Source organism: Callospermophilus lateralis, chromosome 19 (genome assembly GCF_048772815.1).
Source record: "Callospermophilus lateralis isolate mCalLat2 chromosome 19, mCalLat2.hap1, whole genome shotgun sequence".
NCBI lineage: Eukaryota > Metazoa > Chordata > Mammalia > Rodentia > Sciuridae > Callospermophilus > Callospermophilus lateralis.
In genome coordinates, this window is record NC_135323.1 from 28574278 (window position 1) to 28587339 (window position 13062).

Consider the following 13062-nt stretch of genomic DNA (forward strand, 5'->3'; position numbering starts at 1 on the left):
CCTGCCCAAGAGAGCCCAGATGCTGTGGGTTTGGGTTTCAGCAAAACTCTAAATGCACTCAGAATTCTTGGGGACAGGAAGAGCGGGAGAGACTTCCTGTATGCCAGGGCCCTGCCCCATATGGACAGACCAGCCCTGATCCTGGGGTGGTGCTGCAGGCATCAACTGGCCTCCAGAACCCCAGTGTCCCAGAGCTCAGGAGTCACAGAGCATGGGCAGCAGTGTGGCTGCAACTATGGTTTATTCAAACATGCAAGGCTGAGCGGGAAACGCAAACCTAACTAAGGAGATCTGCCAGTGGCCCCCAGAGGTGGCCATGCTACGGTGGCCCACAGTCAGTTCTGCGTGGCTGAGAGGCACTGGGACCCTTCTTGGGTCTGAGGAGCCTGGGGGCCCTGGGATCTTGTTGGAGGCACTTCCTCATCTAGAAACCAGAATATCTTGCTAAAGAAAAAAGCAGAAATCACTTGTGTCTGGGGGCAGGGAGGGGGTAGCAGAAACTGTTCCATACTCTGGGGATGGGGGTGGGGCATGAGTAAACTAGTTCTTGTCTAACCTTGTCTATGTTCTATTGCAAGGGGGGGGGGGGGTAGACCAGTGACAGAGGCAGACCAGGGAGGTCTGACTCAAAGCCCAGTAGCCTACAGGAAGGACCTGACATCTCATTCAGGGTGTGAGGGAGATCCTAGGGGAGCAAAAGGGGATGTCAAAGCCCAGGCCTAAGGAGTCCAAACTGGTTTAACCAATGCCCAAATCAGCTGAGTGTCACAGCTGGGGTCTCTGCCACCAGTGCTAGAGGCCAGGCTGTGTGCGGAGCCCAGGCCAGGCAGGTGGAGCATTTGGTCAGCCTGGCCAGGCATTAGGGGGCTGTCTGGACCTAGGGAACCCTGATGTGGCTCTGACATTCTTTTAAGGAGCTCAAGGGGACCTGGGACCTCTGGAAGCTATTGGACCAAGGACAATGACAGTTTCCACGTTGGTGGGGGGTGTCAAGGGAAGCCTAACTCATTAGAAGCAACTGATCAAGCAGGGATGGGGACGCAGCCACACTGTTGCAGCGGTATCACTGTATTTGTGGTATCACTGCCACAAATCACCAGCTGCCGCCCTGTTGTCCTTCTCGTGGAACTTGTGCAGGTGATCGGCAAACCTGGGAACAGAAACCACTTCTGAGGCTAAACATGCAAAGGAGAGAAGTGTGTGTGTGTGTGTGGGGGGCACATCCCATGTGACAGATGGCCCTGGGGAAGTGGGCATGGTGGAGGGCTGGGAGAGGACAGGATGGAGCTGTGGTGGACAGCCTGAGGAGCAGGCATCATGAGGGAGGGGCTTGGTGTGGTATTGAGGAGGGAGGTGGGAGTTCGGGGACTAGATTTTGGGTTTTGGGAACAGGGGACATTCTCACTTCTTGGCGCAGGTGGCGGCACAGTCCCTCTCCACACTCTCGCTCCAGGCCAGCTTGTAGAGCACCTGACCAGATGGAGACAGTGTGAGCTGCCCACCCACCTCATGGCCACTCCCACAGCCCACCCATGGCCCCTGTGTCTGCACTCTGGGGACAGAAATGTCCTGTGGCCTCAGCCCCAGGGAAGTGGGCTGCAGAGACACTCCTGAGCTTGCTTGTCTTACAGGAGGTCCGATGGGTCCAGACACAGAGGAATGGCCCTGACACGGGGCATACTTCTGACAGGTCCAGGAGGTGCTGGGCCCTGCAGTCAGAGTGGGAGCCCAGGCTAGCTCTGTAGGGGCCATGGGACAGGCTGGCTGGAGGTGAGTCCCTGAGGCTGGAGTCTCCGTACAACAGGCTGGCCCTCTCCTCTCCACTGTGGCAGACACAGAGGCATCCCCAGGCCACTGACTCCAGTGCCCCTCTGACTTGGGGAGATGTGGTTCTGGATGTCCTTTCTCTGGACAGCCCACCCGGCAGTCACTGGGGGGATTTGTTAGACCTGGTCCCTCTTGCCTCAGGCTCCCACCAAGGCCTTTCTTTCCACCAAGCCCCTCAGGTCTGGGTCAGTGGCTGTGGTCAACCAGGCCTCCTCCCCTGAGTGGCCAGGCTGTGCCCTAGTCAGAGAATCCAATCCAAGTCTGGAGTGCTCTTTATCCCCAGGATGGGGACCCAAGGGAGAGGAGTGGCTCAGAACTGAGGGCGTGGCTTTGAGGAGGCCACAGTAACAGGGTCCTGCTGCCCTGAAGGTCAGCAGAGCATGGTGACACCACTGGCCCATTGTCTGGACACTCACCAAGAAGACCAGGCAATGCAGGAAGAGGGTGTAGAAGAAGCCGATGGTGCGGGCCATCTTGTTGGAGAGGACCAGACGACCCTGGGGGGCAAACAGGGAGTGGGAGGGTGGGAAAGGGTTGCCCCTGGCTCTTGCAAAGGGGCGCTGGGGCTGCAAGGGGAGGGAAGGGCTGGGAGCTGGGGACCCTTCTACAATGTATGGAAGGGGGCGGATGGAGGGGGAAGTCCAGCTACAGGATTTCGAAGAATGGCGCCCCCCTGCAGCCCAGTTCCAGAGCCCACAGTGAATGGTGTTATCAGAGGAGCTGCTGGGGAGAGGGAAGGACCCTGTCCCATTTCCCCAGTCACATGGCCCCCCTTGTTAGGACATGGGAGAGGTCTGTTGGCCCCTGGGGTTTCTCCTGATGGGGCTGGAGGGCAGGTGCCATGGTGCCTAGAGATAGATGTTCCTGTCTGTCCCAGGTAGGCACAAGTGTGGGGACTCACCATGCTTAGTGTGGCCTTGTCCCAGGGGCTCAGGCTCAGGTACTTCCTCTGCCGCTCCTGAAGGAGGAGAGACGATGAAGAAAGGACCCAGAGAGGGCTGCAGAGCCCTAGGTGGCTGCTACGGGCCCCCTGGTGACAGTCCCACTCAGTGCGACATTCTGGGCTCCCCCAGCATCTGTGTGACTCCCCCACTCCCAGGGCCCCTAATGCCTGTGTAAAAAGCTCTTCCTGGAGAGGAAGGCTTAGGCAGGTGGGCAGGGGAGGCCATCACCATTGTGGGGAGTGGGACCCCCTTGCTTGTCTGCCTGCCCCATGGGGGCACTTGGTGAACCTGCTCACTGCCACACGCCCACAGAGAGCCACTGAGGCCTTCCTGGGGGTGTCCTGGGCCTCTATGGCACTGAAGCAGTGTGGAGCTGCTGGTCAGGGAGGGCCTGGGCATGCAGAGCCGGGGAGAACAGATGGGCATAGGGAAGGGAGTGGCCTGGCCAGGTGGGCGGGAACTGCTCAGGCCCCCTGCACTGACCCGCTTGCTGAAGGAGGAGAAGGGGTCCAGACGCTCCTCATATTGGGTCGAGTATCGCAGCTCAGTGTCGTCACTGCTGCCACCCTACACACGGGGAGGAGGAGAAGCCCGTCAGGGGTACGGCCCAGCAGGCAGGCAGTGCTCAGGGAAGGCAGGCCAACAGCCACGGCTTCCGCAAGGCTGGGAGAGGGTGCTGGGTGACAGTGAATGTGACCACTGGCTCTGGCCTGGGGTCAGAGTTCTGTCTCCTCCCCAGGCGTCAGGCTCACCTCTGGTTACCTCTAGGGAACCGAGGCCCAGGTGGGACAGGACAGGGCTGGGCCTGGGTACGAGTTACTGAGGCTGGCCTCTAATTTGTGGGCTCAAGCCATTTTCCTGCCACCATCTTCCTAGTAGCTGGGACCACAGGTGTGGGCCAGGATGCCGGCTTGGTAGGTTTGGAGAGGGTTGCTGGGGGTTGGGGGAGGCAGCCACTTGGAGCAGCACTGGTTCGCGGAGTCTGGGCGCCCTCTGGTGGCAGGAGAGCAGCATAGCAGCGCAGCTCCAGCGGGTGGGGGTGGGGGTGGGGGTGGGGGTGGGGGTGGGGCGCCACGGCGTCTGTCTGAGCTCCCTCCCCTTTACTTCCCGCTCCGTCTTCCCTTGGTCACAGAAAGGGTTTCCTTGCAGGCGGGGACCCCTGAGAGGCCTGGGGGCCGAAGGGCACCAGGGACAGCATTCTCAACTGGAATGGAATTTCTGAATTTTTTTAAATATATATATGTATAAAACATTCCAGTTCCCAGCCTGTCCTGAGTGCTCAGTACTCCTAGGGTTAAGTGCCCAGATCCTGGGGTGCACTAGTGGGTCACCACCATTTCACAGAAGGGTTGCCTGGGATGGTGGGCCCCTGGTCCAGGACCCACCTCCCTGCTGGATTTTTGAGTGAACCCATGGGGTCCACTCTGAGCATAGGGAGGTTGGCTGACGAGAGTCGGGGTGCTGGATGGCCTCGGAGGTCCCCCAGGCCCAGGGTTGCCCCACAGGTCATTCCCCCAACCTTCCCATCTCAAGGCCCTGACCAGCCTCTCCCTCCATCTGGCCCCCTGGGGCTGACCGGGAGGGCGCTCACCCGGCCTGGGTAGCTCTGCAGGAACTTGATCTTCTCGAAGAGCTTGATGTTGTCGGCGCGCAGACTGTCCAGCTCGCCCTGCAGGGCTTGGATGGTGTGCTGGGCCAGGCGGCTCTCCTGTGGGGGGCAGTGGGCAGGCGGGAGGGCCAGGGTCAGAGGGCTCCACACTGGCACAAGTACTGCCCTCTACCAAGCCCCTCTCTGTGCCCATGGCCTTCTCCTTGACCTGCTGGACATTGCTCATGGCTGCCCCTCTTGGAAGTTCCCCTTTTCTTCCTGGTCCCAGCCCAGGTCACCGTCTGGGGTCAGGTGTCTTCATAGTTTATTTGGTTGGGGTGTTACCAGCCTTTTAGATGATCATCACAACTCCTATTATTATTAATGCACTGCTGGGGGTCAAACCCAGGTCCTTGCACTTGGTAGGCCAGGGCTCTACCTCTGAGCCGGGTCCCCAGCCTCTGTAAGCCACGGAGGTCTGATCCAATCCCATAAATGTCACCATCTTTATGTGGACAATGCAGTCCACTCACCATGTCCAACCATCTCCATCATTTAATTTCAGGACATTTTTATCACCCTAGCAAGAATCCCTGCACCTGGCCGTCCCCCTGTCCCCCGCCCCTGGCAGTCACTTCCTGGACATTTCACAGAAATGGAATCGGAGCCGTGTGGGTTTAATGTTGGCTGACCTAAAGGCGAGAGGAAATGGGATCTCGTGTTTCAATTTCCTCAAGTGTGTGAACGGGGGTTTCCTTTCCGCTGTTCAAAATTCAAGCAGTACCAAGAGGTACATGGCAGTGTGGCCATGTTCCTTGAAAAATCGAATGTAGAACTGTCACACGCTCTGGCAAGGCCCCTTCTGGGATCACGTCCAAAATAATAGGAGAGCAGGGTCTGGAAGGAATGTCATCTGTACACCCTCGTGAACACTGCTCTTGACAGCCACAGCCCGGGGGCAGCCCAGAGGTCTCGCAGGGGAGTGGACAAATAAAATGTGGCACATGCAGAAAATGGAGCAGTTCTTAAAAGGAGGGACATTGGGACATATGGTACAACATGGATCAACCTTGAGGACATGACAGTAAGTGAACTAAGCCGGTCACAAAGGAAAATACAGTATGAATCCACTTATGTGAAGTGAGAAAGAAAATTGTGGTTCAGTTCCTAGAGACAGAAGCAGGGTGGCAGCTGCCAGGTGCCAGCCGAGGAAGAGTGGGGACCTGAGTGGGTGGAGGTTCAGACTTGCAGGATGCAGAGCTCAGGAGGTGGCCGGGGTGACGGTGGTACAGTGTGAGTGTACTTATTGGTTGGGATGGTAAGTTTATGTTACGTTAGTTTACTTCACCATGACTTTTAAGAAAGGTTTTGGTACCAGGTCTAAAATTGTTATTATTTTGGGGGGTGCAGGGATTAAATCGAGGGGTGCTCTACCACCGAGCCACACTCCCAGTCCTTTTTATTTTTGAGACAGGGTCTTGCTCAGTTGCTGAGGCCGGCCTTGAACTTGCCATCCTCCTGCCTCAGCCTCCTGAGCTGCACCCCCATGCCCGGCACAAGCATAAGCTGGAACCCTCTAAAGGCTTTTGCTCCCCCACTTCCTGTGTCTCCTGGCCTTCCCACCGGGGCTGTCCCCGGGGCCTGAGGGCCAGGAGGTTCCTAGGTTACACCTGCAGCCCTGGTGGCTCCTTCTGCACAGCCTCTTGCTCCAGAGCTGGGTGGCAGAGGGTCCTTAGGTGTGACCATGCCCGTTGCTGATGGCTCTGGTGGGGCCTGCGGTCTATGAGGAGGTTCTGTGACTTCCCGACCCCTCCCACTGGGAGAGCGTCCGTCCTTAGGGGAGAGTCCCAGGACTGGCTCCAGAGCCCCAAGGCCAGGGCAGTGCCACACCCACATGTTTCCCTGCTCTGTCACCCGGCTCTCTGCCCAGCTGCATTCGGTGTCCGTGCCTCCCTGGGGACACCCAGGCCCTGGCTGGGCGTCGTGTCTGGACACCTGCTCCTGCTCCTCCTGCTCCCTCCCAGGCCCTCCAGGGCTCTCTTCCGTCCTCTTTTGGGACCTCGTCCCTGCAGCACCAGCCACTTGTGGACAACACCCTATGGAGGCCCCTCCTCTGGGGCCCACAGCACCTCTCAAGTCCAGATTGGTCACCCATGCAGGGCAGGCCCTCCCTCATGTGCCCTCCAGGAAGGTCCTGGTGTGGGTCAGCGGCCAGCAGGCTCTTTGGGCTCCTTGGTCTCCTGACCCCTTGAGGTCCCTTCACTGTTCATCTCCACGGGGTTCCCAGCCCCCCTCTCTCCCGCCTGGCCTTGCTGCCCACCCCCACCTCAGGTGGGCGTTTCCTCCTGGACCATCGTAATCACGGCCCGGTCACCTTCTGTCCTGCCCTGGCGCCCGTGTGACCCGCCTTGCTGTCCATCACAGCCGCACTCCGTTGGTTAAATCCCTTGGGGCTGTCCTGGCAGCAGCCTGGTGCCTGCCTGGTGCCCGCCTGTCTTGGGCTTCCTTCCTGCAACCTGGAGCAGGTCCTGTGTGTGCCACCTTGAGCCTGATTCTTAGGACTCAGCATGGCGCGGCCTCCTCCAGGAAGCCCTCCCTGACCGCACAGGACAGGCCCCTTCTCACTGCAGTTTAAGGTCTGTGACAGTTTCCTCCTCTGGGCCCAGGTGTTCTCCCACTGTGTCCTCAGGACCCTGGCATGCAGGGGATAGAAGGATGTGACTCACAGCCTCTAGCTCCTGGTTCCGGGTACGGAAGCGCTCCCTCTGGCTGGAGATGATGGAGAGCAGGGAATCCACCTGGCCCTCAGGGAGGGTGCCGCTGGCTGGTGGGGAGGGTCCTGGGAGAGAGTGGAGACGGTGGCTTGGGGTGGCAGGAGACATGGGTGGCCCAGGCCTTGAGGTGGAAGTCGGACCCCAGGTGTGAGCAGGTGTGTGAAGGGGAGGGGCAGCCAGGGAGCCTGAGAGGGCACCGATCTGCACTGCCATGGGGCCAGGGGCTCCTCCGCCCTGTTACTCTGAATGGATGCAGGGCCACTGCCTCTGTCACACCCGTCCCTTGTCAAGCAAAGAGACACTGAGGGAACTGGGGAGGCGTGGACACACCCCCAAATCCTGGTGCGACAGCCTCAGGTTCTGGCCTCAGTCCTGAGGAGGCTGCCTCCCCTCAGCTGCCTTGTGGCACTAAAGCCACGGCAGGACACAGGGTGGGCGCGGGGGCCGACCTGCTGCTTTTGAGGTCACTGCTGCATTGTTGGGGTGGGGGCTCCTCTGTTGAGGACGGGGAGCGTCCTTGGGGGCTCTGGGCTCTCCGCCTGCACCTGCCCCCAGCCCCGCTCCCTGGGCCCCTCCTCACCATAGAACAGGGCGGTGGCCTCCTTGATGGGCTCTGGGATCTTCTCCAGGCCTTGCTCAGCAGCACCCTGAGGTGGGGGAGAGACGCAGGTGGTCCCACATCCGGGCACTGACCGCCCTCTCTCAGGGTGGCCAAGCCAAGTCGGGTGGAGGAACTGCTGGCCTGCATGGGCTGGGCCCTGGGGTGCTCCTGAGGGAGTTCAGCTGCGTGGCTCTCACCTGGCCACTGGGCCCTGACCGGCACCAGAGCCTGGGCAACCCTGGCCCAGCAGCCGGACGCTGTGGGACCTGGGCAGCCACACCTCCTTGGCTGTGAGGGTGATGCCATGCCCCTGGGGGCCTTCTGTGGTCTGGGGCCTCGGATGCTTCAGCCGAGAGAGGGGTGCAGGAGCCTGGCCTTGCCTCTGCCCACGGGGAGGACAGTGGCTAGCCCGGGGGAGCGGGGAGCCCAGAAGATGTGGGTGCGCCCCCTGGGTTTAGGGCGGGGTGGGCTTACCCAGCTGCAGAGTCATGGGGGGCTGACCTGGGAGGCCCAGGGTTCCTAAGGCTGAAAGGACGGGGGCCTGGGGAAGGGCAGAGGGGAGTGGCGCTCACCTCGGCATCCGGGCGCCGGAGGGACTGGATGGTGCTCAGGTCCTGCTCTAAGCGAGCAATCAGCTCTCTCTGCTCAGTGGCCGTGGCCATGGCCTGGGTGACGTGCATCTGCAGCTCTGCACAGCGCCCTGCAGCCAAAGGAAAATGCAACCCTCAGAGGACCTGACGTGACCCCTGGCTTGCCCCTGCGGCTCACGGTCCATTGGCCATTCCCTCCACACCGCCACTGCCCAAGAGGTGCTGGCTGCAACCACTCTGGGCCTGGGTCCCCAGGGGAGGGGAAGGAACCCGGGCCTGGATTTAGGAGAAATGGGGGCACCCCACTTCTGTCCAAGACCTTCCTGGTGACCCTGGACGGCTCCTTCTCCCCTGTGGGTCTCACTTGCCTCTGTCAAGCAGGGCAAGGAGCCCCAGGCTTCCCCAGTGAGCCCCCAGTTTCTTATGTCCTGGGATCATGACCAGAGAGGGCCCAGGTGGGAGGGGCTGAGAAAAACAGGTGAGGTGTGGGGGGGACAGGGGGGGCCCATCTCTGGAGCTGAGCCCAGACCTGGGTGGTGCCCCCTGCAACAGGCTCCAGATGCAGCAGTGGACAGGGTGGCAGAGGTGAGTGTCGGGTGGCCCCCAGAGTTCTCTGACCCACAGCCCTGTCCCTCTCCCCTATCCAGGAGCTAGCCCCTGCTACCAGCCCCGCGCCTGGTGCTGTGAATCAAACCCCAGGATCATCTTTGCTAGGAGGCAAATCCAAACTAGTTCTGTTTGGAGACCTCTGCCCCTGTAGGAGGGTGGGAGATGGTGGGTAAGTTCTCCAAGCCTGGTCTCCAGGATGCCTTCAGTGGTCACTGGCTAGGACAGCAGAGTCCTGGGAGATGATCACATCCCAGGATGAGGTATGGGTCTGCTTCTGGCTGTGTGACTCCAGGCAGCTGGACCACCCTCTCTGGACCTCTTTTATAAAATGGTGATGACAGACCTTCCTTGGTGAGCTGTGGGGCCCTGTCCTTCTGGGTGGCCTGCATGGCCACCAGGGGGCACTGTGGTCTCAGAAATGCTCAGACTCCAGGCAGTGATCTGTGAACAGGCTCCTCACTGGGCAGCCTGCTGACCAGCTGTCCAACCGGCCCTGGGCCAGGGGACAGCCCCACCTCACCCCACTGCTCCACCTCCTGGTGCCCACCACCTGCCACGCCCTTTCCGCACCCTGTGACAGTCTGATCATTCAGAACAGAGGGTCCCACCTGGGGCGGAACCAGCCGTGCCCGGTCTCCCAGTGCTTCCCCACACCACAGTCCCCACTGCTCAGGCCCCAGATGGACTCCTTCCTCAGACAGGCGGGCCCCTTCCCTATTCCTGGCTGGCAGGCGGTGGTGAGGAAGGGGGGCGGCGGACTGAGGGCGGGCTGCGGGGCAGGGGTGGAGCTTTAGCGGACCCCAGTGGGGAGACCCAGAAAGGACAAACTTGCCACGACCTTGGCCTTGGGCCCAGGCCTGGAGATGGGACTGCCGAGCCTGCGCCTCCGCACCATGCATGCTCAGGAGGGCTATGGATGGAAGTCCAGGACATGGAGGGAGAGGACAGCCAGGAAGCTAGTGGGAACTGGCACTGGGTGGTGACCTACAGAAGGCCAGAGAAGCCAAGCAGTGCCCGCCTGTGATCCCAGCCACTCACTCAGGAGGCTGAGGCCAGAGGATCACAACTTCAAGGCAGACCCTATCTCAAAGTAAGCAAACAGGACTAGGGGTACATCTCAGGGGTAGACCTTTTGCCCAGTATGCATGAGGCCCTGGGTTTAATCCTCAGTATTAAAAAAGAAAGAAAAAAAGAAAGAAATCAAGCTAACAGAAGCTTGGGTAGCATTAATAGAGGTGAAGGGCCTGGACTGAGGGAGGGGATGGGGTTCATTTCCTGGCAAGAGAGGCCACAGGAGCAACTGCAAACAGAAGCCTGTCCACAGCGGTGCAGGGACTTATTCTGCCTGGGTGGGGTAGACAGAGTCCCAGACAAGGTGCAGGTGAAGGGCATTCAGGGATGAGGGCACACAGGTCACAGGTGCGGGGCTGACATGGGGAACTGAGGGCAGGTGACCACTGCCCACCAGAGTGAAACCTCTGAGAAACCTCTCCTCTGGGGGTGTGCGTGGGGCAGGGACCTTGCAGAAGTGGCACAAGGGCTGGCTCAAAGGCCAGTGAGATGGCTCCGGGACCTGCTTGTTTTATCGGCCACCAGCCTGTGCCACCCAAGCATGGCTCGGCTTGGTTTCCAGGGTGGGCGCAACCTGCAGCTTCAAGAGCCACCAGAGGAAATGGGGGAGGCTGGGAGAGCCTGGGCCAGCTGCTGGGGGTGGGCTCATGGTCCCTGCCTGTGCATACAGGTGACATTCTGCACGTGTGTGAGGGTCCTGAGAGCAGACCTCCACCCAGGCTGCCAGCTTAGCCTCCTTGGGGATGGTCAGTGTGTCCTGTGTCTAGCTGCTCTGGACAGCCTTCTGCTGTAGCTACAGGTATGACATTGTGGAGCTCTGGGCCCAGGATGAGGGTCAGGGGACACCATCTCTGAGGACATGGATCTGGGGGACACTGGCTGGTGTCTGTGTGCAGCAGAAATGGAGGATGACGGCTTGTGAGGCCCAGAGGAGAGGCTGGGTAGAGGTCAGAGGGCAGGGAGGCCCTGGGGGAGAGGCTGCAGGGAAGCCCCAGGGCAGGGCGGGCACCTGAGACAGCAAGGACAGGCCAGGCGGACCCCAGCAGTGACAGAGCTGTGCCTGGGACCCGTCCCTCCACGCTAGGGGTGAGGAGGCAGGAGGCGGCCTGCGAGGCACCCTGAGGAGGGTCTCAGCTCCAGTCCTTTCTTGGAGGAGCTGTGGACGCTCCCTGCCCCCTCTGCAGGAGGAGGGGACACACAGACCAACAAGTTGGGGGTCAATTCCTGGGTGGCCACAGGGCATCAGAGGAGCGCCTGGGCGGGACTCCTCCAGAGCTGCACTTTGACCCCTGCCCTTTAGGGCTTTTGTGACCCCAGGCCGGCGGGGTTTGGACCTGGGCAACTCCGCTCTGGGACAAGGTGGAAGAAGTGCTGGTGACAGCCTGGATCCTTTGTGTACAGAACTCAGGGGTTCTGGCCTGGCCCCGGCCCCCTGGGATGGGGACGGAGGGGCGGGTGGCTCTGGAACCACGTAGTACCGTGGGACAACTAAGGGACTGTATGGTGGGGACGTGGACCTGGGCGCCCAGGCAAGGAACCCAGAGGGTGCAGCAGCGACAGTGGCAGAGCTTGTGGTGACATCTCAGGGGAGTGCCACAAAAACCTGGGGAAGAGGTGGCAGGAGTCAGGGGACAGAAAGCCACAGAAAGGCGGAGGCGGGGAGGGCTGTGGACCCACTGGAGAGGATCCAGGGCCGTGAGCCCAGGGCAATGGCGGGTGGGGGAGGGGCGAGTGCTGGGGACAGGTGTCCAGCAGTGACGCAGGTTGTGGGGGACCCTGTGGCGGGGGGTGGCTGTGCAAGAGAGCCCGTGGGAGGGCGTGGGGACAGTCTGCAGCTAGCAGGACGAGCGAGTGCCAGAGAGGTGGGGGCTGGCCTCACCTCTGTCCTCTCCCCTTTTGAAGGTGTAGGGGACCTTGTCCTTTTGGGAAAATCTGGAAGATGTCCTGGAAGGTGCATTTCAGAGGGAAGAAGGAGATCAGAGCAATGTCAAGATCTAAGGAGGCAGAGTCCACCATCCAAGGTCAAGGACAAGGACCACTGAAGGGCAGAGACTTCTCACAGCCGGTGGCAGGTGGCGAGGCCTGTGGGCACTGGAGGCAGGGATCCTGTCTTATTCAATCAGCCACCTGCAGGCTCCCTCACGGGCCCCTCCATGCCTCTGCCCTGGTACAACCCCTCGTGATGGTGGCTGTGCCTGTCCCTGCCAGCATGGGTGCTGGCCACATGCCCCTGTGCAATGGTGTCCCCAGGAAATTGCCCCCTCCTGGCGCATGGACTCCGCTTCTCCCTGGCAGTGGCACAGTGTGGTGGGGGTCCCGCTGCAGCTCCCGGCGCACACGCACCTTCTCTCTACCCGCCTCCCCCCCAGCAAAGCACCTTGGAGAAGTCCATGCCCAAGTGTCCACCACACCCAGGACCCACCAAGGCCTCCGCACGTGGCCACGTCCTCATTCTCTAGTCCTCTCGGGGCCTTCCTGCCCGCCACCCCATTTCCTGGGCCTCCCTCCCACTCAGCATCTCTCTGGCACCTCAACCGCACCTGACGGTGACCCCCGACGGCCAGCCGCAGCCCACAGTGACCCCATATTCACACACACTTCCCCAGCTGGGACTCTCACCCCCAGAGTGCTTCAGACGCCCTGGACTGCAGTCTTTCTCGTCACACGGGGAAGAACACCCACATAGACACCCTCAAGCCTGCCGGTGACCACGTATGGCGGTCAGCGTGGGGACGTGGCCCCCCGCCCGCCATGTTTCTGCTTCACCTGCTGTCCCTCATCTACCTGGCAAGAGCCTCTACCTGCTTCAGCCACTCTACCCTGAGGTCCTCTAGCCCCTCACCAGGTCAGTGCTCAGTGACCAGCCCCCAAACAACAGGACCTGGGTGTCTCTTCCTGCCCCAAACCTCCTCTGGGTTTGTGCCCAGCCTGGAGCATGTCCCTGGTCCAGAGCTGGCCTCAGTCACCTTCTGTTGCATACCCCGGTGGAGGGGTTCTAAAAGAGGTGGCCTCGTGGGGGCGGGGTGGGCCTGGTCACATGTGGGGCCAGGTCATTCTT

At 60.8% G+C, this 13062-nt stretch overlaps 1 protein-coding gene across 4 annotated transcripts in view; it reads right to left on the minus strand.

Moving 5' to 3' along the window:
* Positions 1-222: 222 nt before the first annotated feature.
* Cux1 (cut like homeobox 1) overlaps positions 223-13062 on the minus strand; it is a 315533-nt gene continuing 302693 nt past the window's right edge. For all 4 annotated transcript variants that reach the window (XM_077106064.1, XM_077106063.1, XM_077106062.1 and 1 more), the window contains exons 15-23: positions 8307-8434; positions 7714-7780; positions 7086-7198; positions 4363-4479; positions 3255-3338; positions 2729-2785; positions 2244-2324; positions 1406-1470; positions 223-1150 (exon numbers count right to left, since the gene is read on the minus strand). In XM_077106064.1, the coding sequence (XP_076962179.1) occupies positions 1081-1150; positions 1406-1470; positions 2244-2324; positions 2729-2785; positions 3255-3338; positions 4363-4479; positions 7086-7198; positions 7714-7780; positions 8307-8434 (782 nt within the window). In that variant the 3' untranslated portion in view covers positions 223-1080. The remainder of the gene's footprint in view (positions 1151-1405; positions 1471-2243; positions 2325-2728; positions 2786-3254; positions 3339-4362; positions 4480-7085; positions 7199-7713; positions 7781-8306; positions 8435-13062) is intronic.